This window comes from Talpa occidentalis, unplaced genomic scaffold, assembly GCF_014898055.3.
Source record: "Talpa occidentalis isolate TD23 unplaced genomic scaffold, MPIMG_talOcc4v2.1 talOcc4.2, whole genome shotgun sequence".
Classification (NCBI taxonomy): Eukaryota; Metazoa; Chordata; class Mammalia; order Eulipotyphla; family Talpidae; genus Talpa; species Talpa occidentalis.
Window position 1 is genome coordinate 36,502,683 of NW_023602073.1, and position 27,908 is coordinate 36,530,590.

At 42.0% G+C, this 27,908-nt stretch overlaps 1 protein-coding gene across 1 annotated transcript in view; it reads left to right on the top strand.

The window, feature by feature from the left end:
• Positions 1-3,156: 3,156 nt before the first annotated feature.
• LOC119251215 (patr class I histocompatibility antigen, B-1 alpha chain-like) overlaps positions 3,157-27,908 on the top strand; it is a 49,379-nt gene continuing 24,627 nt past the window's right edge. The window contains exons 1-2 of the mRNA XM_054698168.1: positions 3,157-3,248; positions 3,782-3,829. Of these exons, the coding sequence (XP_054554143.1) occupies positions 3,813-3,829 (17 nt within the window). The 5' untranslated portion in view covers positions 3,157-3,248; positions 3,782-3,812. The remainder of the gene's footprint in view (positions 3,249-3,781; positions 3,830-27,908) is intronic.

Genomic DNA, 27,908 nt, shown 5'->3' on the forward strand with positions numbered 1-27,908 from the left:
GGATTCTGGGTATACATGTGTGGTAGGCATGGTGAGGAAACATAAAGCTTTTGAGGCATGAACCTATATCCCTAAATTATATACAGTGTTGTAAATCAATGTTCCCTCAAAAAGTTATAGAAACATTCAAAATATATTTTAGTTTAGAGAAACTCTGTAATTATCAATTTAATTTGAAACCCTTTTTTTTACCAGACACTATAAAAATTCTGCTACAGTACAAGATTTTTGCTTAATTTCCCTCATTCTTTTTTCCTAGTTTGTCCTACTTTTTTTTTTTTCTTTTTAAAATGTCTGCTTAAAAGACTATACATAAATATACAAAGATCATAGCTAAACCAGATGCAGAGAGACTAACAGTTAATGACAAATGCTGGAGATTCTTTTCCAGTTAAATATTCAGGACCAGGTGGCTAAGTAGGCCTAACAAAAGAACACATGCTTATGAGGGATACAAAGATGGAGTTAGAAGAACTAGTTCTCATTTGGATAAAATTAAGTCATTTAATGAAAGCACGTAAGAAGGATTTGAAATCCAAGTCAAAGTGAAATTAAGTTAAATCATTTATTCACTCCTATACAAAAAGGAAATGTTATTGCAATTTGTAAATTTTTTTCAAAATTAATGCTTAGGACAAATGCTAGTATTTATAATATCTGCTAAAGGGAAAATATTCCTTAATTATACTTTAGTGTCAACGTAATATTAAGTCTATTTCCAACTCCTACAGACTGGTAATAATTAATCAACTTTTCTTCACATGAGTTAATTAAAGTAGAAATAGAATCTCATAAAAAACATCGTACTCCTTGTACTGAAAGATCTCATAGCTGAAATTCAGTTTGTTGCCTTACAGCTGGATGCAGTAAATGAACTGTCCATGTAGTTTGACTTCACCCAGAAGCTAATGACCTCAGAAGCATTTTAAGATGTTTGTGAAACACAAATGAAGTGAGTCATCAGAGATATGCTGCAATATGTGTTTGAGATTCATGCTCATACATGTGGATAATATTTGTTCTCGAGCAGATGACTATTGCTGTTGCCAAAGTGGTCACTATTTAGAAAGTAATCAAATGAACACAAGATAACTACTTTTGTTAGGCAAGGTAGCACTGTTTTGTCTTAAATTTATTTCATAAAAATTCCTTTTTTTAAGTATACAATAGAAGGTACTGAGAAAATAGTCTCTTAAAAATGTTTTAGAAATATTTATAGACTCAAATTATTTAGACTTGCTCTAGAACTTTGTTAGTGGGTATGGTGAGGCATCTTCATATCAAGGTGTGGAAAATTGTTCAAAAAATCTATATGGTATTGTAATCCAATGATAATTCCAAGAACTTTTTATTACAGTTTTGATTTGCATTTTCCTGATGATAAGTGACAATGAATATTCTTTTCCTTTGATGTCTTCTTCTGCTATCATTTTTGTATTTTCACTGAATGGGAACAAAAACCAATGTTTAGTTTTCCACTGAAATAACATTGGCTCACAACACTGTCTATGATTCAGAGGTATAGGTTTACACCTCTTTAGGTATATTTACCACACCACACCCACCACTAGGCACCCTCACTCCTCCACATTTTTCCTCTGTGTCTGTTAGCCATCTGTATGTCTTAATTGGAGAAGTGTCTATTTTGTTCTTCTGCTCATTTTTTGATTAGATTATTTGCTTTTTTTTTTTTGTTAAGTTGTATGAGTTCTCTGTAGAGTTTGTGTAGATTTTGGTAATCAATCTTTTGTAGAATGTATGATGTACAAATAGTTTCTCCCTCTCAGTAGATACCTTTTATTTTAATGATAGTTTATTTTAATGATATTTATTTCACTGTGCAGAAGCTTTTAGTTTGATATAAAGCCATTTGTTTATTTTGTTTTTGTTTACCTTGCCTTTGAAGTCAAGTCCCCCAAAACATCTTTGAAGCCAATGTTGTGGAGTGTTTTGTCTATGTTTTTCTTCTATGTACTTTATGACTTAAGGTCTTACATTCATGTCTTTAATATATTTTGAGTTTATTTTGGTGTATGGTGTGAAACAGTGGTCTAGTTTAATTTTTCTGCATTTGGATGTCCACTTTTCCCAGTGTCATTTATTGAAGGGACTTTTCTTTTCCCAATGTATACTCTTGGCTCTTTTGTCAAAGATTACTTGTCTATATAAGCATGGGTTTATTTCTGGGTGTTTAATTGTATTCCAGTGGTCTACTTGTCTGTTTTATTCAATTACCATACTATTTTTAATACTATAGCTTTGTGGTATAGTCTGAAGTCTAGTAGTGTAATTCTTCTGTTCTTTTTGGTTTGGATTGCTTTGGCAAGATATCACCCACCTCACACCTGTGAGAATGGCCCATAACAAAAATATCAGAAACAACAATATTGATGAGGAGAAAAAGAAACCCTCATATACTGTTGGTGGGACTGCACACTGGTTCAGCCTTTATGGGAACAGTATGGAGGTTTCTCAAAAAAATAAAATATATCTTCCATATGGTCTGGCAATTCCATTCCTAAATATCTATTTCCCAAAATGCAAAAGCACTAACTTAAAGAGATAGATGAATTCCTATGCTAATTGCAGCACTATTTATAATAGCTGAGTTGTGGAAGTAGTCTGAGTTCCCGAGGATTGATGGGTGAATAAAGAATTTATGGTAAATTAACACAATGAAATACTATTCAACTACCACAACAAAATGAAGTTATGCCATTTGCAACAACATGGAGGGAACTGATGGATCTGGAGGGGATTACACTAAGTGAAGTAAGTTGGAGAAAGACAAATACTGGATGATTATACTCATATACGGAACATCAAAACAAAGGAACAGACACAGTTAAATCAAACCCTAGAAATCCTACTATAGAATTGAGGTTACCAGAGGGGGTGTTGGGGGAGAAAGAGGGGGGAACCACAATGGACAGGTGGAGGGTTGTGGGTGCTTTGGTGGTTGGTGTGGAATGACAACATGCATCTGAAGGGGTGCGGGGGTAAGTAGGGGGGTAAGCTTCAGGTTTTTCTGCCTTCCCACTGTGCATGCGCACTCGGCCAAACGGCTTGGCGCACCGTGTGACGTGGCGTGCGTGGCGTGGCGTGCGTGGCGTGCGTGGCATGGCGCAGCGCAGCGCAGTGTGGTGCGGTGCCGAGGCCGGAGGAGGGGCTGGAGTGGCCGAGCGGGCGGAGCGCGGCGACGACTGAGCGCGGAGAGCGTGACGACACCACCGGGGCTGCTGGAGCCGGTAATGAACCTCCCCGGGGCGGCGGGTTGCCCAGTTCTTGCGTGTGTAAATAAATAAATCTTTAGAAAGAAAACATTTGCCCCAACAGAAGGTGTCCTTGGGGGACATCACACGTTCTCTCAGAGAAAACCCCTGTTCCCGTCTCTGTGTGACGCGCCCGCGCTGGTGCTCGTGACCGTCTTCGCGGTCACCCGGCGGCGGGTCGCGGCTCCTCGTGGTTCTCGCGTCCCCGCCCCGCCCAGCGCGAGTCCCCGGGCCTGGGCCCGAGACAGACGGGGACGCGCGAGGCCCGGACACTCCCCGCGGGGATGCGGGTGACTGGACGGGCGTGTCCACTTCTGGTGCAGAGACTCCCTGGGTCCTGCTCCCTGGTGAGCTTGGCGGGTCCTCGAGGTCACTTTCGAGGGTGAATATGAAGTTGGGGGTGGTAAATTTGAGAACTGTCCCTTCTTGCGTAACTGTGCAGACTTAGGCAAATCATTTTATTTCTCTGAACCTCAGATTCTTTAGTAACACTTTTCTTAAAATACCAGCCCCCCAGGAGGAGTGTGAGGAAGAAATGGAATGATGCGTGTGAAGAGGTGAGTGCAGTGTTTGTCAGGAGATGGTTCCACCATTCTCCTTCCTGATCCCACAGGAAAGAAGGGAATCCTGGTGATGATAATGCAGTGCACTTTGTAGTCATGTAGACATTACAAAGGAAATGTCACACTTTCATAGTTCTTAAAAATTAGAGTTTGAAAATAAGTTTAAAATTACCTTGCTTTTGTTTTATCTTTTTTTTAAACGGAGGTCAAGTGACCTTATGCAAAGTATCCACGTCACCCAACTAGGTAATGGCGAGATAATAATTCAAACATGGGTGATACTTTGTTCCTAAATATGCTTTTTTGGCTATCTTATCTTTATTAGGTATGTCTTAAAGTAATAGCACTTATAATCATCTAATTCCTACAAAAGTATCTAGGTAAGTAGCATTATTTTCCCCATTAAGAAATCAGAATGGAGGTTCAGAGAAGTTAGGTAATATCTACAAGTCTTCAAATTATGAAGTACCGTCTGAGAACTGCTTTATGTGTATTCCATGAAATTTGACATCGTGTGTTTTATTATGAGTTTGTTCAAAATATTTTCTAGTTTTGCTTGTGATTTGTTTGACCCAAGAAAATGTGGTTTTGTGTATTAAGTGTATTAAAAATGTGTCTTTTAAATTTCTGAATATTTGGAGATTTAATGGATTTGAACTGTCCAATATGATATTCATTGGTCAATTGTGGATATTTAATTTATTTAAATGAATTTAAATTAAAATTCAAGGCCTCCCCGGTGGCGCAGTGGTTGAGCTCTGAGTTGCCCTCTGCAGCGCCCTTTAGATCCCCAGCTACTTCCCGGCCACAGGAGGAGGGTCCCACATGGCGCGCAGACCCCTCCTGCTGCCCGCTGCTCCCCTCAGCAGTGTACTTCGGTCCTTCTGCCTGCTCTGCTCCCCGCTCTGGCTCTGGTGAATTCTCTCACCCTCCCACACTTCTGACTGTACCCAGTGCTTGTATAAATAAATAAATAAATCTTTAAAACAACAACAAAAAAAGAGCAATTATATAAAAAAAAAAAAGACTGAAGTGTCTTTTAGGAAAAAAAAAAATTCAGTGGCTAAGGCATTCTAGCCAAATTTTAATTGCTTAAAAGTCATATATGGATAATGGGTACCGTATTTGGGTGGTACAGATATAGAACCTTTTCATCATTACAAAAAATTCTATTGTAATATTTTGTTAATGATTTCTAATCTAATACTGTTACAGCCTAAGAACATGCTTTGTTTGTATGATTTTGACTTTTGACATTTATTGAGACTTGTTTTATGTCTCAGAGTATAGTCTACTTTGGTGAATTTTTCAAGTGCACATGAGAAGATTATACAATTCTTTTCTGTACTTGGGTGTAGTGTTCTATAACTTTCAACTAAGTTGATTTATATCTACGATGTCTGTTAAATTTTTGTCTTGTTATCAATTGCTGAGATATAGGTTCTAAAATCTGCAACAATAATTTGGATCTGTCTATACTTTTTATTAGTTCATAACAGAGCTAATAACATGACAGCTTTAAAATTTTTAAGTTTTCTTGATGACTTAACCCTTTTATCATTGTGAAATGCCTATCTTGGTAATACTCTTTGAGGTCTACTTCTATTATAAAATATGGTAATGGAAGATGTTTTATGATTAGTATTTCAATGCTATATATTTTCCATTCTTTCATTTTCAATTTTTCTGTTGTCTTTTTTTTTTTTAAAGGTTTATTTATTTATTTATGCAAGCACTGGGTACAGTCAGAAGCGCAGGAGGGTGAGAGAATCACCAGAGCCAGAGCGGGGAGCAGAGCAGGCAGAAGGACCAAAGTACACTGCTGAGGGGAGCAGCGGGCAGCAGGACAGGTCTGCGCGCCATGTGGGACCCTCCTCCTGTGGCCGGGGAGCAGCCAGAGATCGAACCGGCACTGCAGAGGCTGAGGGCAGCTTTGCAACCCAGCGTTCAACCGCTGCGCCTCCGGGGAGACCCTGTTGTCTTTTTTTTTAAGATTTATTTATTTATGCACACAAGAACTGGGGTGTAGACCAGAGGTGCGGGGGGTGGGGGAGGGTGAGAGAATTCACCAGAGAGAGTGGGGAGCAGAACAGGAAGATCTACTGAAATATACTGCTGAGGGGAGAAGTGGGCAAGACAAGGAGAGGTCTGCTGTGCCATGTGGGTTGCGCCCTGGCTGGCTGAGGGTAGAACTCATGCTGCAGTGGTTGGGGAGAGCTAGATAGTGCGTGTATTTAACCCCTGCGCCACCAGGGAGGCCCCCTTTTCTGTTGTCGCTATGTTTAAAGAGTGTTACTTGTCAAAACATCTACTTTGATGTTGCATTCTTTAGCCAGTCTGAGTCTGCATCTTTTAATTTCTTTTTTTAGTTATTATTAGTTATTATTAGTATATGTGGATTTTAAACTACAATGCTGATATTAGATTTTTATTGTTGCATTTGCTCTTTCTTTGTTCCTCCCTTTTTATTGTTAATTAAGTATTTTTAGGTCTTTACTTTTATTTTCATTTTCTATGTTAGGTATTATCTTTAGTTATATCATTTTATGTTATGTTCTTAGTGGTTGATGTAAAGATTACATTATATATCTCTAACTTGTCATATGTATATAATAACAAAATTCTGCTACTTTACAATGTAATGATATTAAAATAGCATATTTTAATGATCACTCTCTCTTCCCCTGTGCTCTGTCTTGCCACACATTTTTTTATTTCTAAATATGGTTATTTAGAAATAACATTACCTTGTTACTGTTTTTACAAGATTAATAGTCTTTAAAATGTATGTATTTGTGTGTGTATGTGTTTGTTACTTATATCTACTGATATGTCTTTTCTCTTTCCAGTGTTCTTCACACCTTCCCAAATAACTGGGTCTCTACTTGGTATTTTTCTTTTTGAACTAAACATTTTAGTGTTCCTTTAGTATTCCTTGAACTAATACATTTTAGTATTCCTTATCGAAGTCTATTTAAGACAATTTCTTTCACCTTTTCCTTGGGGAAATATCTTTATTTTTGAAAGATAATTTAACTAGTTCTAGAATTCTAGACTAATATGTTTTTCTGTTTAACACTTTAAAGTTGTCATGGCTGTGTCTTCTGGTCTCTATTGATTCCAATGAGGAGATATAATTTCTATTGTTTTTCTCCTTTCTGGAATGTGTTTTGTTTTCTCTTGTGGTTTTTAAGATTTTTCTTTTCATGTTTGATTTTAAGCAGTTAGACGGTGATGTATAATTTTGGTATTTCTTTGTATTTATTCTTCTTTAGGTTTCTGAGTCTATTGAATCTTGGGTCAATGGCTTTCATATGTTCTGGGCCATTAAAGTATTTCTCCTGGAAATCAAGTTATGTATTTATTAGCATGTTTATCCTGAACGCAAATATGTTTTAAAATCACATTGTCTGTTTTCAATGACACTGATTCCTTCTTCTGCTGTATACAACATAATAAACTCATTGACAGTATTATTTATCTGTAATATATCTTTCATTTCTAGCATTTGCATTTGACTCTGAAATTGTCCAAACATGTTCACTTATTCTATTTCTTTCATCTTAAATATTTATAAGCATTATTTTAAAGTGTCTGCCTTATAATTCCAACAACAATTTTATTCTGTAGGGAAGGTTTCATTTACTGTTTTCTCTTTGAGGACATATTAGTTTTCTTACTTTTTCTATGTGTTTTATAATTTGATTTTGATAAAGATTAAATTCAGACATCATCAATTATAAAGAAATAGTAGAGTCTGAAGAAAACAGCAATCATCTCTAGAGAAAGGGCAGACTTTTGTTATCTGGCTCACCATTAGTGAGACGATTTGAGACAATCTAGTCAGTAGTGGAGCTAGGCCTGTAAGGTTTTGTGGCTTTAGTTATTTAGTTCATTATAGGTTTCATGTTACATGGTAGAGGAATCACAACTTTCTGTAGGGGAAGAGAGGAAGTTTCTCCCTACCCCTTTGGGTTCTTTTAGACTGACTGAACAACAAAGTAATGTCAGATACATCAGTAGGAAAAAATAATTGAGTTACATACATATGGAGAATTTTTTTTTAAAGATTTATTATTTATTTATACAAGTACTGGGTACAGTCAGAAGCGGGAGGGTGAGAGAATTCACCAGAGCCAGAGGAGAGAGCAGAGCAGGCAGAAAGACCGAAGTACACTGCTGAGGGGAGCAGCGGGCGGCAGGAGAGGTCTGCGCGCCATGTGGGACCCTCGCCCTGCAGCCGGGAATCGAACCGGTGCTGCAGAGGCTGCGGGCAGCTTAGCAACCCAGCACTCAGCCGCTGAGCCACTGGGGAGGCCCACATACCACATATGGAGAATTTAAGTGGATGTGAATTCCAGGGTCAGTGGGGGCAAATGAGGGTCTATGTCCTTAGCTAAGGAATAAGATAGAGGCCAGGGCCTTCAAGGAGAGAGGAAGGGAACTCACATTATGAGGACTGGGTGACTCATATGACAAAGACCAGATTTTTTAATTAGATGTTTGCCCTGCCTTGGTTCTTTCTGGTAAAAAGCCTAATTCTGAGTAATAGTCTCAATTTTCATTTTTCAAGATAGTTAAGGGAGTGGTAAAGGTTTCTCCTATGAGAACCTGCAGGGTCTTTATTAACCTTAGTTTGAAATAATCCACATGCCAAATTGACACATCTCCATCAAGCCTCTTCTAAAACACTTACAGAGGCCTATCCTCCACTTCCCTTTAGCAGGAACTGGGATGTGAACACCTGGGAGTATTTAATCACTTCTTTTTTTTTTTCAAGATTCATTTATTTATGCATACAAGAACTGGGGTACAGGTCAGAGTTGTGGGGGGTGTGAGGATTCACCAGAGACAGAGCCCGGCACAGAACAGGCAGACTGACTGAAATACATTGCTGAGGGGAACAGCAGGCGAGTCAGGAGAGGTCTGCTGTGCGATGTAGGTTGCTCCCTGGCTCCGGATCAAACTCATGCTGCAGTGGCTGTGGGCAGCGTCATAGGTTACATCTTAACCCCTGCGCCACCAGGGAGGCCAATCACTTCTTTCATACCTTCATTTTTAACAAGATCTGTTTGCTTTTGCTTTATTCCTCTGTGGTGGTAGTCTCCTGAAAAAGGTTCACATAAACTTTTTCTAAGTTATCTAGATTCCCGCCCCCCATATATGTTTTCTTGATATGTAGAACTAGGATCAATGGAGATCCTCAACTGAAACTGTTACTACTTCTTCAAGAATGAATACCTAGATTTACTAAATTAAGGATATTTCCAGAAACAACCTTTTTTTTTTTTTTTTTTTTTTCCTTTTTAAAATCAGAGGAACCTACCTTAAGGCAGGGCAAACATCCAGAGGGAAGATTTTGTCATATGAAGTTGTTCCCTCCTCGTCATGTGAAATGACCTCCAACCACCTTATACTTTAGATCCCTTCACACAGAATATAAACCCCAGACTTGCATCATTTATTTTAGAATTTATAATGTAAATTCTCCATATATCTGTTATTAAATTTGCTATTTTCTCCTACTTATCTGTTTGATATAAATGTATTTGTCTAGTGTCAGAAGAACCCAGGGGGGTGGGGAAAAATTCCCCCCTGTATCCTAACACAGGTATCCACGCTCCTGCCCTCTACCAACTGTACATGGTCCCTTCCTAGTACTCAGTGCAAGGTCTGGGGTTTCTCTCCATATCCCTGTTCTGCCCTTAGTCTTCAGGAGGTCTTTTGTAGTTGTGTTTGGGGTGAGCTGTCTACCTCAACTTCCTGGTCCTTCCCTCAGTGGGGAGAAGAACCCAGGGTAAGGCCCATGTGTATCTCTGGGATGACTCTGAGTTCTCCTGGAATCACTCTCAGTTTTCCTTAGACTCCCATCTGTACCTGGGGGCAGAGAGTAGATGTTTTTCTCAGTTCTGCAGCTCCTCACCCAGACGTACATGCTGCTCATCAGCAGCACCATGATGTGGGTGTTGGGGACTTCCCCTAGTTCTTCCTCTCTGACTTCAGCAGGATTTCCATGCCTGAGTTCAGGGTCTCTCAGTTATCTCCCTGCCCCCTCAAGCTGTCCTGTGAAGGTCCATGGAAAAGGGCCAAAGGATAGGTGCAGGCCCCCTGTGTCTGAGCTCTTGAGGATTCTAAACCCTTTAAAATTGCCTTGAAGGCTCAGCTGCTTTTTTTTTTCAGCTTCCTTTTCCATTGGATTTGCTGCCCAGGATAAAAGCAGCTCTCCTAGGAGGTTGTTGTCACTTTTTGGATCCGGTTCATTAGGCTTTTTTTACAACCTGAATTCTCTTTGGGCTTAAAAAAACATGATTTTTGTAGATTATCTGGGTTGCTCTTCTTAAGGTAGGAGCAGTGTTCTCTTGTGGATGTGAAAGTCAAGATAGCTTTTTCTATCATGTTTTATGTTGAAATGGTTACAAGTGAACCCTAATTGACTTTTTAATGCATTCCCTTGAAATTCTCATCATCACCGTTAAAAACAGTTTTGCACATAGGTGATAACACTTTGAAACCATTATTTCACAGCCTATTCAAACACTTGCAAGGGTAAATTTATATTTAAAGACTTCAATAGTTTTTCCTTTTCCTTTGTTGACAAATGATATGTTAAATTTTAGCTTACAATAATGCGATCAGAGTTCAAAAACTATATTTTACATATCAAGTATTTGAAAGTAACAATGAAACTCTAATTTACAGAACATGAATACAGTCATCTGAGAAGCTTGCTAGATTGCCAGTAAGAGCACATGGGCCACAAAGCAACATTTATTCAATATATGTGAAAGAGATTTGGAGTTATATTGTATGGGCCCATACCTGAAAGATGTCCTGACCACCTTCACCCCGACAACTTGCACCTTGGGCTGTGAGCCCTGCTCTTCGAGCATTTGGAAATCAAACTTGTGGGTGCATGGGTCTCCTTGACCATGATGGGCAGTGGCATGCTTTGCAGCTGGCTGCCGATGTAGATGGAACTATTCTGAAAGTCATCCGAGAGAATAATGGGCCCCCTTTACACCTCATCATGCTTGGGTCACCCTTCAAGGAGTCCTGGAAAGAACTTGTGTTTCTACCACTTCTGACTTCCTTAATTGTGCAGGGGGCTGAGGGAACCAGTACCTCTCCATCTTGTTAAACCGTCAGCACACACCACTTGAGAAGCTCAAGGACAGAGCTTAATGTCACACTGCTTCCAGGTCACTTAGCCTCCCATCTCTACTTTTACTCAATCCTGTGTTCTGGGCTCTATTTCCAGTTATCAAGTTGCCAGATAAAATGCATATAAAAATTTTAGATCAACAAAGCAGGTGAAATCTTACTATAAGCATGTCTCAAGTAGTGTACTAGACATATACTAAAACCACTATTCATTCTTTATCTGATATTCTTTTTCGTTCTAGCATTCATCTAGCCTAGAGTTAATCAAACCTGATAATTTAGACTATTCAAAGATTTTTATTCTTATTTTTATTTTTTAATCGTAGATTCCTGTATTATTATTCATTAAATTTGGACATTCTTCTCGCTAGGATAGAGATAGTAATAAGGTAACCCCCTGACTATTTTAGTCCTTGATTAGTGATGTTGAGTTAGCCAGCACATTCAAACTTTTGTATCCTTCAAACTTTTTGTATCCAGTGGACTTCTCAGTCCACTGACAGGGTTGGGTGAGACTCAAGGAGATAATAAATGTAAATGATGTTGGTGTAATAGAAGTTGCTCTACAGGGTAAAAGTCAGCATGATGATTACAGAAAATGATAGAATCTAATTAAAGTGCCTGGGTCTTTAAACAGTCCTTTTGCGCTGCTTTCATTTTGGGCAGTTTAGCTGTCATTGGGGGAGACAGAAGAGTGTCCTGGGGGATTTCTAAACCTGAGTCCTCGATTTGAATCATGACTGCCACTTAACGTGGTGGGACACTGTACAAACTATTTGCCATTTCTATACCTCAGCCTCTTTCTTTGTAAAATTGAGGTACTGTTAGCACAGCTAGCACTCAGTATAGCACCCGCAGGTATCCAGTTCTCAATGCCCTAGCAGATCACTACTGTTTCACTAAAAGGTAACTTTGTGTTCCTTTCATCACATCACATAGGAGATTGCCTCCTGGACCTTTTTATAAACAGTTCCTGAAGATATCACTGGATGTGCTGTGAAAAAGTTTCTATCATCAGAAGTTTGGAAAATGTTGCATATCACATGCTCTTTTGAAGCTTTACAGCACATATTTGCACATCAAAGCTTCTGATATGCTCCATTATAAATAACTTCTACTTCTACCCAGAATTTCTTAAACTCATTTATACATGAAACACCTTTCTTTATGACCCATCTATTAATATTCCGTGTAACTATTTTCACCTGTCATCATTCCTATTAAGTCCTTTTAAGGCAAGAGAGAAAGTCAAGAGGTACTATTGTACAGATAATCCAACACTATATAAAAGGGGGATATCATTTACCATTGCAAAATTAATCAAGAGAGGAAGTACAAATAGTGATTAAAAGCTACTGGTGTCAGGAAATATTTCTCAAATAAGCTCACAAAGCAAGAGTGACATAAATACATTATCTGTAGGTAGCATAGAATATATCCAAAATACTGAAACCGGTCAGGGAGAGCACAAGACAGGCTGCTGTTTTTCATTGTTTGATTAACTGTAGGCTAGTTGAATACTAGAACAAAAAAGAATGTCAGATAAAAAATGAATAGTGTTTTAAAAATAGTTTTAAAATAGTTTTAAAATAGTTTTACAATAGTGTTTTAAAAAATGAATAGTATACCTCTAGTACACTACTTGAGACATAAGAATTCATGTCTACTTGAGAATTCCTTACAAAACCTGATTTAAAAAAATGTTAATATACTAGCTGGATAAAAATTGCAAATACAAAAAAAAAAAAAAAAAACCTTTGAATACGGAAAAGTGTTCAGACTAGGTGAACACTAGATTCAACCAACCCTAGAACCATTGAAAAAGGAATATCTGGGGACATTCCTTTACCCTCCAAGCCTCCGGAATTCTAATAGCAAACGGAGCAGTGATGAATCGCTGCTAGCCAGCTGGAACTTCATGTACTGCTTTTACTTGCTCCCTTTCTATTTTGTGTTTGACTTAATAGTCTTCTCCCCCTTTTCCCTTCTCACATTTCACGCCACCCTGCAATTCTTCATTGCAGTGTAAGATTAAAAAGAAATTAGTAAGCCCAAGGCAAGTGGCTGATCATTGAATTCAACTACTGTGCCATCTAGACAATAGTATGACTACTTTTCCTCCCAGCAACACCACATATGCCTGCTCTTTTATGGCATTTTTTAGCAAAAAGATCCTGAAAATCACTAGTAATCCTAAGATAACAAGAATTTCAAGATTCAATAAGCTTTCAAAATGGGATCCAGATGTATTCTTTAAGCCCTTTTAAATCACAAAGCAAGGCAAGGTGGCCTGGCTGACTGATTAAATGATTATTTCTGCCTGGATTTAATTTTTGGCTCTTTTGGGAATTCATCTGTGGTCTAGAGTAAAGCATTAGTCTTTTACTCAGAAATCTGAATTTGGCTTCTCTTAGGTTTACATGTGTAGCACTCATTAGAGATGAATTCTTGTCTATTAAAACTCAGCTCAGAAATCACCTCCTTTCTGAACCCCATTTTCTCCTCTCCTTCCTCAGACACTTTTACACATAATTGCTCTTAAGTTCACATACACACCTTTGTGCCTACACCTCCTAGGTTGAACTACAATCTGTGTCCCAGTCTATACCCATTCTACTTACTAAAGGGTTCATTTTTAGACGCACAAAGGGTATGTATAATCCTCTTCCTTTGCATATGGGCAGGACTTGCGCTTAAGGTGGGTTATTGTCCCATGGATCAGGTTACTTTATATGACAAAGATGAGGGAATAATATGTTCTATAAGATTTTCAGAGCAGGTGGCAGGGACACTGCACTACAGGGGTCTTGATTTTGGTCCACTGAGATTGATTTTGAACTTCTGATCTCCAGAACAATAAAATAACAACAAAATAACAGATTTGTGCTATTTTAAGCCACTGGCTGTGTGGTAATTTATTTCCATAACAATAGAGATTTCAACCCCTGCCCCATTCTACATGATTTTGGTGACTATTAATCATGTACTTTTCTACTCTTTCTTCTTCTTCAAAGAAAAGACATAACCCAGATTTTCTAGACCAAGATCAGAATGGAAGACAGTTGGATCAAAATCATCCCAGTGCATCCCCCAGGATATCTTAAATGAATTTCAACACTTGAGACCCCTGTATGTCTATCCTTCCCAATGTTGACTGGTTACCTCTGAGCCAGTTAGAATGCTAGTAAATTCCGTTTGGTGTGGGCTTGGGGGTTTAAACCAGTCAAATGCAATTTCTTTTGCCTACAATCAAAATACCCTACCAGCTATCATTTAGTGAGAACTTATTTTCTTCTCCCCCAAATATTCTCTTCAGTTTGACTTTGCATTTGAGGTATTATGCTTTGTCTGTAATTAGGTTTTAACTCTATGGTAACTCTTTATATTTCAACTCTTTACAACAACTCTTACAATAATTCTAGAATTATGTATTTTTAGTACCATTTCACTGAAGGGAAACAGACACAAAGTGTTACTGTGTCCAATGTCACATGGCTATTTTGTGGATCTTGTTCTTACAAGTCCACCCACCCAGTGACCAAGTTATATTGTTTTCAGATAGGTGATGTCTGCCAAAGAAAGATGGAAGAGGCATTTCTCACAGAGGGAAGGAAGACCCCAAAGTTAAGGGCAAGGAGGAGGCTATGCATATAACCGTTACAGAGATAAAAGCTAAAGGAGGAGGAGAGTATTTTCAGAGTGGAGGAAAATTGCTGATTAGAGGAACTAATCAATCAACCAGTGTTGGTTGTTCCTTCCAATTATTGTGTTTTGTGCTGTGATGTTTGGACAAAATATCAAGCGAAAGAATTAAGAGAACAAAAGACCTGGTTCCTGTTCCCGTGGTCTTAGTAATCTAGCTCTGATGATAAGACCAGTGACCAATGGGCTCTTTGGAGGATTACAAGAGATAATACAAGGAAATCTCTTAGTAAGGTGTTTGGAAGTAATGAGGCTAAGTAAATATTTAGTCTAATTCCAGTTTTTTTTTTTTTTTTAAGATTTATTTATTTACTTAGTTACTTATACAAGCACTGGGTACAGTCAGAAGCGCGGGAGGGTGAGAGAATTCACCAGAGCCAGAGCGGGGAGCAGAGCAGGCAGAAGGACCAAAGTACACTGCTGAGGGGAGCAGCGGGCGGCAGAAGAGGTGTACGTGCCATGCAAGACCCTCCTCCGGTGGCCGGGGAGCAGCCGGGGATCGAACCAGCGCTGCAGAGGCTGTGGGCAGCTTTGCAACCCAGCGCTCAACCGCTGCACCACCGGGGAGGCCCCTAATTCCAGTTTTGATAAGCCCTTCATCAGGGATAAATTCTTTGCTTAGACATGGTAATGCCTCCACCTGAGATTTACCTTCCTCCTCTGGCTTCCAACACTGGTGCGTTTCCTGTGCACCTGTCTGAAGGTAATCTTACTTTCCTCCTCCTTCAGTTCCTTGGAGGGCTTTCACTTTGGGTTCCAACATATCACCAGTAATGCTTCTTGGATAATGTGGCAGGATGGAGTTTTCTCCTCCTACCTCATCCTCATTCCCTGGTCAGAAGTCCATTTTTGATGAGAAGGAACAACTATGGGCATTCTAATGCATGAGCTGTATATTTAGCAATATTAGCCTATGAAAGGTTGACTATTCTCAGTGTTTCCTTTTGAGGTTGGATTATTTCAATCTAATGTCCTCCAGATGGAAGGAAGGGTCTAAAACCCTCCCCTCGAGGATCATCTAGGAAAAGTTGTTAGTCTGGGGCAGGAGCCTAAGGGAGGAGATGAGGTCTGGGGAAGGGACAGAGATAGAAAAATCAAAAGAGATACAGGGGAGAACTGACAGTGGATTAGGATGTGAACCAAGAAGTAATGAGAGAGGAGCCAGTGCATTTCTTCATTACTTTAATGGATATTTCTAGCCATTCACTACATTTGAGGAAATGTGTTCATGGGACAATTCTCCTGACTTCAAGGATCTCAAATGACAGTGAAAACATGGACAATACACTAGTGAATGGTGGAACAACTAGAAAATGTTGGAGAGTAGTAAGTCATAAAACAGAGAGAAAAGAGGGTGATACACTGGAGAGCACCTGGGGGTGAATGAGACAGGGATTCATCAGAGGACACCAACACAACCTGGAGCTGGGACCTTCCATTTAACTAGTATGGCTGTCCTAGACACTGGAATCCAGGTTTAGCTGGGCCTTTATTAAGAATCATATCACTCTCCAATGTGTCCCTTCAGAAAGCGTTCTTGGTGCATTGCCTTAACCTCCCCCTCCTCCAGTGATCCGTTAAGGATCTTATTAAGGTTAAACACCTTGTATGGACCAGTGATGATACTATCGCTCAAGTCATGATCTGTACTTCTAGACCCTTTTCTTAAAAAGATTTATTTATTCATGCATACAAGAACCGGGGTGCAGGCCAGATGTGCGGGAGGGTGAGAGGATTCACCAGAGACAGAGCAGGGGACAGAATAGGTGAACTGATATAATACACTGCTGAGGGGAGCAGTGGGCGAGACAGGAGACCTTCATCATGTCAGCGTGTATTAGGAAACAGGTCAGACTGAGAACCTGAAGCTGTGTGGGGCTCCCCCTCCTGTGCACAGCCCTGTCCTGGGAGCTCCATGAGAACCTGGAGAGACCTAAGGGTTCTCGCCCCTTGTCCTCTGCCCCGTGGCCACACGGGGGCGCTGCGGCGCTGTCCTAGTCTGGCAGCCAGGGGAGAGGCTGGGTGTGTGTGACTCAGGCTGAGAGGGTGAGCTGGGGCTGAGCATCCCTGGGGGAGCGGGTGAGATGCCCTGTGAGCAACCCTGGCACCAGGCTGGGGTGGGGGCAGTGAGGAGAGGAGGCTCTGGAGCTGCCATCTTCTCTCCCCACAGCCTCTCTCTGCAGCCCCTTGATGACAACACCCTGGAGACTGCAAAGCAGATGCTTTTCCCTTCAACTCCCTGTTTCTTTCATGAGGCCTATTTTTTTTTTTTTAATTGAAGCAACACTGATGTACAGTACTGTGTGTGATTTAGGGGAATAATTTCACATCTATTCGATGTGAAATTACCAGAGCAGATACGTTTCTCTTCCACTCCCTGTCCCTTTGCTGAGGGCTGTTTTTCAAATTGCAGTAACATTGATTTACAATTCATGTAGGGAATAGGCTCACATCTCTTCAGAGGTAGTGACCAAACCACCCCCTCCACCCCAGCACCCAGAGTCCTTTTCCAGATCCACTGTGCCCCCCACACTCTGCTCTCCCCCTCCCTCCTGGACAGAGAGGCAGGGACCTGCTGTCTGGGTCCCTCAGGCCTCACTCCTGCCACCTCCTGCAATGACAGTAAAGGTTTGTGGTTCTACTTTCTATTTCCTTGGCATATCCTTTCACCCTTTCACTTTTAAACTACATTTGTTTGTATAGAAAGTCTTTCTAACACACACAGAATACAAATCTCCTTGATATTATCCAATCTGAGAATTGCAGGCTTTTTTTGAATTTTATATAATTCTTACATCATTTTTCATTTTTGCATAGTGTATGCATTTTTATTTTGGTTATATTCCCCACACAATTCCCACCCCCCTTATTCTGACCCTAATCCCTCTTCTCCTCCCCCCGCCCCCCACTGTAGTGTGTCTCTGGTCTAGAGGTACTTATTGATTTTGATTTTTACTTTATTGCAATTAGTCTTTTTCCTGGTCCCTTATTTTGGTTTTCTAAATTCCTGCTATGAGTGAGACCATCCGGTATTTTTCTTTTTCTTTCTGGCTTATTTCACTGAGCATGATCCCTTCTAGCTCCATCCATGTTGCTGCAAATGGCATGAGTTTATCCTTTCTAATTGCTGAGTAATATTCCATGGTGTATATGTAACACATCTTCTTGATCCATTCATCTGTTTTTGGGCATTTGGGTTATTTCCAAAGCTTAGCTTTTGTAAATAGTGCTGCTATAAACATAGGAGTGCAGGTGCCCTTTGGAATTAATGTTTCTGTGTCATTTGGGTAAATACCTAGGAGTGGAATTTCTGGATCCTATGGAAGCTCTATCTTTAGTAGGTTGAGAAATCTCCACACAGCTCTCCATAGTGGTTGGACCAATTTGCACTCCCACCAGCAGTGCAGGAGAGTTCCTTTATCTCCACATCCTCACCAACATTTATTGTTGCTAGTTTTTTAATATGTGCCAGAGAATCGCAGGCTTTTGATTAGGATTTAGCTTTTTTTTTTTTTTTCAGTATAATAACAACTTTACTGAAGACGGGTGGTGGGAGCTCTGTTTGGTGTTGGGTCCAGGGAGCAGAACAAACGGGGAGCCGTGGAGAAACCCTGAAGGAACAGCGCGACCCCCATCACCTCAATCACTACGAGGCCAGCAGCGAAAGTCCCTGAGCCCAGCCTCATCACGCGCCCTCCTGGCAGGGTCTGGACTCCGCCCCACCCAAGCCTCTGAGGCCACAAAGCTGTGCGTCCAGGGGGCCGCCTCTAGGGCGCCCACAGTGCCTAATTTATTTTTTATTATTATTTTATCTATTTTTACATCATTTCTCATTTTAATTTTTGCAAAATGTGTGCATTTTCATCTTGGTTATATTCCCCATACAATTCCCGCCCCCCTTATTTTGACCCTAATCCCTCCTCCCGCCCCCACCCCACAGTGTGTCTCTGGTTTATAGTTGCTTGCTGATTTTGATTTTTACTTTATTGCAATTAGTCTTTTTCCTGATCCCTTATTTAGGTTTTCTAAATTCTTGCTATGAGTGAGATCATCCAGTATTTGATATGGTAAGATTTGAGTCTATCACTTTGATGTTTATTTTTTCATTGTCTCGCATCTTTTTCATTCCATTTCATCATCTGCCTTTCTTTGATTCAAGCAAATAGTTTTCTGTGAAATTAATTCTTCTTGTGGCTTTAGATATATTTATTTCAGTACTTTTTATTGTTGTAAATACTTAAATCTTTCATTTTTCAATATCTACTTAATTGAACTACATTCCATAATATATAGGACATTTACAGCAATATAGTTCTGTTTAACCATCTTAATGTTATTCATGTAATATATGTATATTAAACCAAAATAAACAGAAGCCAAATAAAACTGTAAAACACAAAATGTAAGCAGTCATATCTGTTCAATAAGTTAAGACAAGCTACAAAAAAAAGAGTATTCTGCGTGTCTCTGTTGCTAGTTGTTGCTCTAATGTGTGAGTTATCATCTACTGTCACTTCCCGAGGCCTGGAAGAAATCCTTTAACATTCCTTGGGACAGAACTGCTAGCAATGAATTCTGTTTTTAATTAACTCTAGTGTATTTACTTTGTCTTCATTCTCCCCGCTTTTATTTCTTTTTTTTTATGTTTTTATTTATTTATTTGTTTGTTTGTTTGTTTATACATGCACTGGGTACAGTCAGAAGCGAGGGTGAGAGAATTCACCAGAGCCAGAGCGGGGAGCAGAGCAGGCAGAAGGACCAAAGTACACTGCTGAGGGGAGCAGCGGGCGGCAGGAGAGGTCTGCGCGCCATGTGGGACCCTTCTCCTGTGGCCGGGGAGCAGCCGGGGATGGAAACGGCGCCGCAGAGGCCGCGGGCAGCTTCGCAACCCAGTGCTCAACCGCAGCGCCACCGGGGAGGCCCCCGCTTTTATTTCTTAAGATCTTTACATGACTGCAGTGTATTTCAATCAGTCTGCCTGTTCTGTACCCCACTCTATCTCTAGTGCATCCTCTCACCCTCCACACCTCTGGCCTGTACCCCAGTGGTGGTTCCAGCTCAGGGCACCTCACATTATGCAATCACAATGTCACGCTGAAGAAAAGGCTTGGTGGACATGGAAGAGTCTACATAGAGGCTCATGCACGTGGCTGCTGGAACAAAAGCTTCGGTTCTTCACCATGTGAGCATCTCCTTATCTGAGTGCCCACCAAGCAGAGCAAATGTCTTTCCCCCAGAGAGGAGCAGGAGAGATCAAGCAGGAGATCGCGACGCATTTGAGCCTCACTGTGAAGTAGCGCAGGCACCACAGCCTCCTCCATGAGCAGGGAGCCAGCAAGTCCAGGGACTCACAGGAGGGGAATTGGTCTTGACCTCTGGAGTGTATAAAAATACCTGTGGACATTTGAAAAACTTCTACTCTCCATCATCTGGCCACTAAATATTTATATTCTTTTGTCAAAGAAGGAAAATCATGCCGATACCTTGTAGAGAGTAGTCAGGCTTTATTCAAAAAAGCACCATGGAGAAAGCAGGTTTAATTCTAAATACATGAAAGACAAGATTTAACACATCTGGACTCTTTCATTTTTCTGGGGATTTCTTTTCTCCCCCACCGACGCTGGACATTTGCCAGAATCAGGTGAAATCTGCCCCTGCAGTGTGCAAAGCTGGGCCCCTGCTCTGTTGCTTCAGTCTCCACTTGCTGCATTTTCATGCTGGGTCTTGAAGGGTTTGACTTGTCTCCATGTGATTCAATGGTCAACCAAGGTTTTGGACAATGTCTACCAGATGTTGGCATTCACTCACTTGTTGGTTACCTTGTGCCTGGTGTACCCAAATGTCGCCACCAAATCTGATGTTTAATTCCTCAAGTCAGTAAGATTTTTGTTGGTTCTCTGAGCTTGTGTGGATTGGGCAAGTCATCAGTCATAGGTGCAGACTGACAGATTGTACTAGGATGAGTCTGTCACTCAAGGGTAGAACACCCTCTGAGTTCTTTCTGGTATTCCGACAGTTTCTCTTGAGTGTCCCACACCTCAGCACAGTTTAGTCATCAGCCATGGATTTGACAGAGTTTGTATTCAGATTTGGGCTCTCACCTCTCCATCTGTTGTTAAAATACATGTTAATTAAACTATTTGGACATGCCATATTTTAAGGATATACCTAAAATCCATGTAGAAAAATCCATGATTTCCACATGAAGGTAATTATATTGTACATTATATTTTATTGTACTATTTTATTATACAACAAAGTATTGGGGGGCAGATACTGAAAGTTAAGAACATTCTAGATATGTACCGTCAATATGGTAGCTATTAGCCACGTATGGCTTTTTAATTTTAAATGATATATAGTAAAATATGCAACATTTCAGCTCATGAGCCACATTTCAAGTATTCAAAAGTTAGAGGCACCATATTGGTCAGTGCATATATTGAACATTTCTTTCTTCCTGAACGTTCTGTTGGACAGCACAGCTCTTCATGGTTTGGGAGCATCAAGTCAGATGCATTAAACACATGTAAAATCAAGGGGCCAATATTATCTCTCTTAAAGATGAGGTGAAGTCACTGGATGGGAATACATATTAAGTAGGTGAAAAACAAAATCAAAAAAGATTATCAGTGGGTCTGGTGCCTCCAGACACAAACTGTCCCAGTTCCAAAGGGAAGCACCTGTCTCTCCACCTCCCTTCTCAGACCGAGCACTCTCTCATCATCTCTGAGGAATGAGTGCTCTTCCAGGGATTCCAGGGGCAAAGCTCTAAGAAAAACTTTGGAAATTGAAAATCGAAACCAAGGAGATGGATTCTGAGAGCTCAATAAGAGACAAAGGCAGAGGACACTCGATAAGTGACAAAGGCAGAGACTATCCCTGGTTCACTGAGAAAAGCATTTCTAAAGTCAGTCTGTGGAAGCGTTGAGGTCACCCAGAACTTTTAACGAGTTCCAGGAGGTCAAAACTATTTTTGTAACATCACTTAGATACCATTTGCCTTTCACTATTTTGACATTTGCTAAGTTAAAACTTAGTAAGAATGGAAATTATAGTACCAACTGCAGTTGTAGTTATTTTTCACCACCACTTTCTTGCAGAAAAAAAAAAAAAATCCAGACCAGTTTCCCTTCAGAATGTCCTAGTTAAATCATGAAAGCATATTTTCTATTTATCATCCTGAAATCCACATTTTTTTAAAGGTCTGAAGTGATGACCAGGAAGTGCACTTAAGGCATGTCTGCTACAGTCCAAAGGGCCGTGTCCTGGGGGAAAAAAATGTATGAAGTGAATTTGCCTCTTCTATTAGGCAATATCATTTTTAATTGAAAGAATAAATGGCTGAAACCATGGTTCCTTAGACTAGTTGAATTGGCAGACACTTTCCTGAAAATGAACGTGAGTCTGTCCCTTTTAAAAATCAACTGAGGGCACTTGTTGCCTTGATAAAATGTGAACTTCCAGAATTATGGAAAATTGAGTCCTATTACTATAAACTTGACAACTTACAGTATGGACCAATTTTTCTTTTGGGATCTGTGGTAAAAAGTAAAACATATGATTTTTGATAACTTGATCCTAATCAACAATGTATCTATTTAATATGTAGTTGAAAGGTTTGGAGCAGTAAAGAAAAGGAGAACCAGGCTACATTTCTCAAAGGAAGGGAAAATTTATTGTGCCCAGGGTGGACCTCAGGGACTCAAGGGGTGGGGGTCTGTGAGGCCACGCATGTTGTCAGGGGGAAGCAGGCTTTTACAGGGTGAGGAGAGGTCAGGTGGGAGAATGGGTTTATAGGGCAGGGAAAGGATTTGTAGGGCAGGGAGAGGTTCATTATCTGAATCCTCTAGGCAGGCTTCCACATTCCTGTTCCCAGGTGGGCTTCCTGGTGGGCTTTTGCATTCAGGCCTCCTGCATGGACCCTTCATACCAGCCTTTTGTTGATAGGAAAAAGGGCAGAAGTTTCTTTCTTTGTCTACTTCCTGCTGGAAGGGGATAAAGACCAAGGGAGTGGCTCAGGCCTGGTTATGAGGGTCTTCTGCAGGGATGGGAGAATGTGGGTGGAGAAGGAGTTGGTTAAAGGTGGTAGGAGACATTTCCCGAATGCGAGCCTGTGTGAATTTTAGGAGGCAAGGAGCAAAAAGAAAAAACAAGGTTATTATTAATATTGGCTCCAAGAGTGGGAGGAGCCATGAGGCTATAGGATTTTGAAACCATGTCAGCAGAGACTTGGAGCCCCTGCTTTCCCTTTTCACGTCTTTGCGTAGTTTCATGAAGGCTTCCACATTTTTTTTTTTACAATCCCTGACTCACTGATATAGTAACAACATTCGTCCCTGAGGAACAGGCAGGCACCCCCCTTATCAGATGTTAACAGGTCCAGAGCCCACCGGTTTTGGAGAGCAGCCTGTGCCAGGGAGGGGAGCTGTCTTTGTAATGATGCTAAAGACACAGGGGTTTTTTCTAAGGAGGTATCTATCCTTTAACCGAAATGTTAGAACTGCAGGAATGGAAGCTGACAAGGGCGTCAGTTTGCTGGCAGGGGTAGCTGTGATTGGAGTCCCATAGGGGGACTGAGAGTTGGGGAGTCTGGCAAGCAGCGTCCATTATCTTGGCCGTAGTGGTATTGAGATTAATTGGAGCTGCTGCCAGTAGAGGCCTCTGAAGGGAAGCGCAGAGGAAACAAGAGGAGGTGTTAGTCCCAAAAGAGTCATTTACGAAGGGTATATAACATTTTGGATTATAGGAATCCACGCTGAGGGTGTCTCGGTCTTTTCTGATGATGTTAGCTGATTTTGTAGGACTTGCTCCGAATGGAGGATGCCCCGGGAGACTTGGACTGTGGCATTTTGTGTCGGGACATATTCCCTTGAGAAGGACAATGTTGCCATTGGGTAGGAATGCCAGCCAGTGTACCCTGCGGCTTGGACTCCCTGTACCCAATTTGGTCTCAAGGATCTGAAATAGCAGAGTTAACTTGATTCATACCGAAACCTGTATTATGATGGACTGGAGAGAACATTCAGCCTTTGTCTGGAAGGTGCACTGTACATGACGGGTAAGGGCACCCCCTATATTATCTGTAGGTATTTTTGCAGTGATTTAAGGTTTGATGGTAAAAGAAATAAAAGACGGTGTTCATAGGATTAGTAATTGACAAAAGAGTTAGGGTGAGAGTGATGGGTGCTGTGCATCCGGCCTGTGGGCACTCCACAGTATCCACCACGTGGGTAGTCTCAGTGGACCCTGAGACAAAGGTTTCCCTAACTTTGAATTTCCATACACAGGACACTGGGCTAGGGGAGATTTTGACAAGAAATGTGCATCCTAGTAGGACCCAGGTTACGACATGCATACTGTTTGTCTTCGGGGGCACGTTTGACCCGAGAGAGATGGTACCAGGAGGGGTCTCCCAGAAGTGTTACCACTGTAGGCGTGGTGAGAAGGACCGTGTGTGGACCAGTCCACGGAGGCTGCAGTGGCTTTGGCTGAAGTGATTTGAGCAGAACTTGGTTTCCCGGATGCAGTGGTGGGGAAGGTCAGTTGAGAAGGTCGAGATTCAAGGCAGGACTGGGTAAGTGCAGGTCTGCGTGTTCCCAGAGCAGCTGCAGAGCTCTAACAAAAGTTTAGTCAGGTGATCCTTGATTAGCCCATTGGCGCGCCCCACTTTCCTTGAGGATTGTGGGTGGTGGGGAATGTGAAGCTTCCAGGTGACACCCAGAGCCATGGAGACCTGCTCAATAACATTTGAGATAAAAAGCTGGACCATTGTGAGATTGGAGAGAGGTGGGGAGGCCAAAGCGTGGGATAATGTGGTTAAGAAGGGCCTCGGTCCTATGGGCAGGAGGACTGGACGAACTCCAGGCACAAGGCGCCCTCCAGGACCTTGAAGGGCGTGTACAGAGACCAGCCCTATGGCAGATACTGATTGTCTGTCTGGTGTGACATGCCCACCTCCACCAGTCCTGTATACTGTTCAAAGTAATTTTTTTCTATGAACAATCCCTTTTTAAATAAATCAAAATGCTTAAAATCTGAATGGATGGAACTTAAAACTACTTTGTTGAAACATCGAGCTGGGCAGACAAAAAAAGACATGTAAAATTTTGCTATTTCCCGTCTGTATATGAAAAAATAGGTCATCAAAAGGAAAAAAAAATAACTTTGATTAACTAGTGTTAAGCAAAAAAATAGGTTTACTAAATATGTTAATCCATCCTTTTAACATAAGCCTCACCTTTCATTTTAAAGGTTTCCATACAATCTAGTTATTTTATCTTTCAGCCATATGCTAGTTTTTTTTTTTCTCTTGCCAACATGCATAAAAAGGGAAGCCAAGTTTAAGTGCAAATAATGTGGTATTCTTTTGTAATCGAGTCTTGAAATGTTCTGTAGTGTTAAGCAAAGTCTCCTCTTGCTTGATACTAAATAAACTTTTGAAAGAAAAAAAAAAAAAAGAAGGGTCTCGGTTACTACCTGAGCCATTTTTGTAGCTGCAGGAAGACCACGACCCACCCTGTTATTGTATCTACCATTGTTAGCAGATATTTAACCTTTTTGTGAGTAGGGAGGTGAGTAAAATCAACCTGCCAATCCTGTCCGGGTAAGTGTCCACGCAGCTGGTGAGCTGCAAGGCTGCTAAAAGCTTAAGGATAAGTTTAGCGTTCTTTATGGGGGACCCCTTGGTGGAGAGAAACCCTCTTTCCTGCCAAATCACAGCATGACTGTGAGCCATAAGGAAGGCATATGTTGAATCCGTATAGATGTTGACTTTCTTATGGTTGCTGAGGGTCAGGGCCCTGGTTAAATGCTATGAGTTTTGCCTTTTGGAAGGTGGTTTCTCTGGGCAGCTTTCCTGCCTCAATTACCTGATTGACGGTAACAATGGCCTAGGCAGCCCTCCGCTGACCTCGCGCATTTACGCAAGAGCTGCTGGTCTACACACACAGTAGGCATCTGACAAAGGGGAGTCAGTTAAACCCAGTCTAGAGGTTTGCATTTTTTTCCCCCAGGATTTCAGGACACAAATGGGCGACAGAAGGGGGGCCAGAGACAGGCAGAAGAGGGGCTGGGTTGAGAGAATTAGACTGAATAAGACTCGCCAGAGGGTTTGCGATAAAGAGCACATGGAAGTCCTGTGAGCGGGCAGGAGTGAGAGTGGAGAGCGAGCGGGGAGACAGGAGGGCCTGAAGGGGGTGCGAGGAATGTGCTTGGACAGGTCTTCCCAGGGTAAGTTTGAGGGGTTCCCAGGTGAGCAGAGCTGCCGCCGCCAGGGCTCTAAGGCAAGGTTGCCAGCCCCTGACGGTGGGATCCTTTTGCTTGGAAAGAGAAGCGATAGGACGCAGGGCTGGGCCCAGAGGCTGGGAAAGGCCACCTGCCGCAATGCCCCAACGTGCGTCTGTGCACAGGAGGAAAGGCTTTTCTGGATGAGGAAGGCCAAGGGCAGGTGCCCTAAGGAGGTATGTGTGAGTAAAAGGAAGGTCCTGCGGACCTCCCCAGAGGATTGGAGACGTCCTTTGTGGAGGCATTTGCTGTGTCGTACAGTGGCTTGGCTGGGAAAAGCAAAATTAGGGATCCAGTGACGGAAGAATCCGACCAAACCTAGGAAGGAAAGGGTTTGTTCTGCCGATTCAGGGGAGGGAAGGCCCCGGATGGCCTGTTTGTGGTCCACCGTCAGCTGTTTGGAGGAAGGAGTTAGTCGAAGACCCAGATAGACGGCTGTGGGAACTGAAAGTTGGGCTTTGGATGGGGAGACGCGGTATCCTTTTGAGCACAGGAAGGTGAGGAGTTGTGCAGTGTGTTGCTGAGATTGTGGCGGAGAAGGTCTGCAGAGGAGGCGGCCAGCGACATCCTGGAGGAGAGTGTGGGGTGGAGTATGACATGACGAGAGATCACTAGCTCATGCCTGACCAAACAGATGAGGGCTGTCCCGGAACCCCTGAGGCAGGACAGTCCAGGCCAGTTGCTGGGAGGTGTGTGTGTCCGGATCTTCCCAAGTAAAAGCAAATAGGAAGTAACACTGAGGATCCAGAGGGATGGAAAAAAAAAACAAAACGGCATTTTCGAGGTCAAGTACAGAGAAGCGTGTGGTAGAAGACAGTATATGAGATAGGAGGGTGTTGGGGTTGGCACTCCGGGATGGATAGGCATCACCGCCATGTTAATGAGGTGAAGGTCTCGCACTAGGCAGTAAGAACCGTCAGGCTTTTTAACGGGGAGGATGGGAGTATTACAGGGCGAGTTCATAGGAGTAAGGAGTCCCTTTCCCAGGAGTCATTGGATGATGGGTTTGAGACCCTGACAGTAAGTGAGGGAGATTGGAAACTGGAGGCAAAAGGGAAAAGAAGGATCCTTAAAGCAAATGAGGACTGGGGTATGATGGGTGGCAACAATCAGGATAGAGATATTGTAGACCAGGGGGTTGACAGTGGGAGGAGACAGCGGGGAGCCCTGAGGAAGAGAAGATGTTTGGAGCAGTGGGAGGATGAGAGCAGCGCTAGGATCTTAGAACCATGAGTAGCCCTGAGTTTGGTCAGGCGGTCGCGACCCAGGAGTGGTGTGGGGCAAGAAGACATGACTAGGAAAGAGCGGACCAGTGGTCCTGGGCTGAGAAGGAAGGCCGTCAGCACCCGGAACCGAGACCTGAGAAGGATAAACTTGACTGGAATAGGAGGGGAGGACAGAGAAGGTAGCCCCCGTGCCAACCAGAAAGGAGATGGACTCACCTGCTACCTTGAACATTACTCTGGGCTCCTCGAAGATTATTGGAGTCGATGAGTCCGGGCCTCTTCAGTCCTCAGCCGCCAAACCCAAGACCGCCAGTGGAAGTGTAGCAGGGGCTGGAAGTGTTACAGGGCAGCCCCGATACAAAACGGGGTGCCTGACTGTGGGTCCTCACCCGTGTGCTTAAAAGGACTTATCAATACACTACTGCAGGCACACACGAAAGGTTAATAAAAGGTTTATTTACAAGGGAAGGGGAAATGAGGAAATGTACAGCTCAGGGAGAAAAGTGGGAGACAAAGTTTTAAATGCGTCCTACCCGATCCGCCGATCTGGAATCCCAAATGGCACTCTGAGAGCTGGCTGCAAGCCAGGAGCCGTGAAGCCAGGAGACAAGTGAGAGAGAGACCCCAAGGCCCATGTGTTTGGTTTTTATACCAAATCTGGCTGCTTAACCCCACCCTCAGGTCCCAGCAGCCTTCCC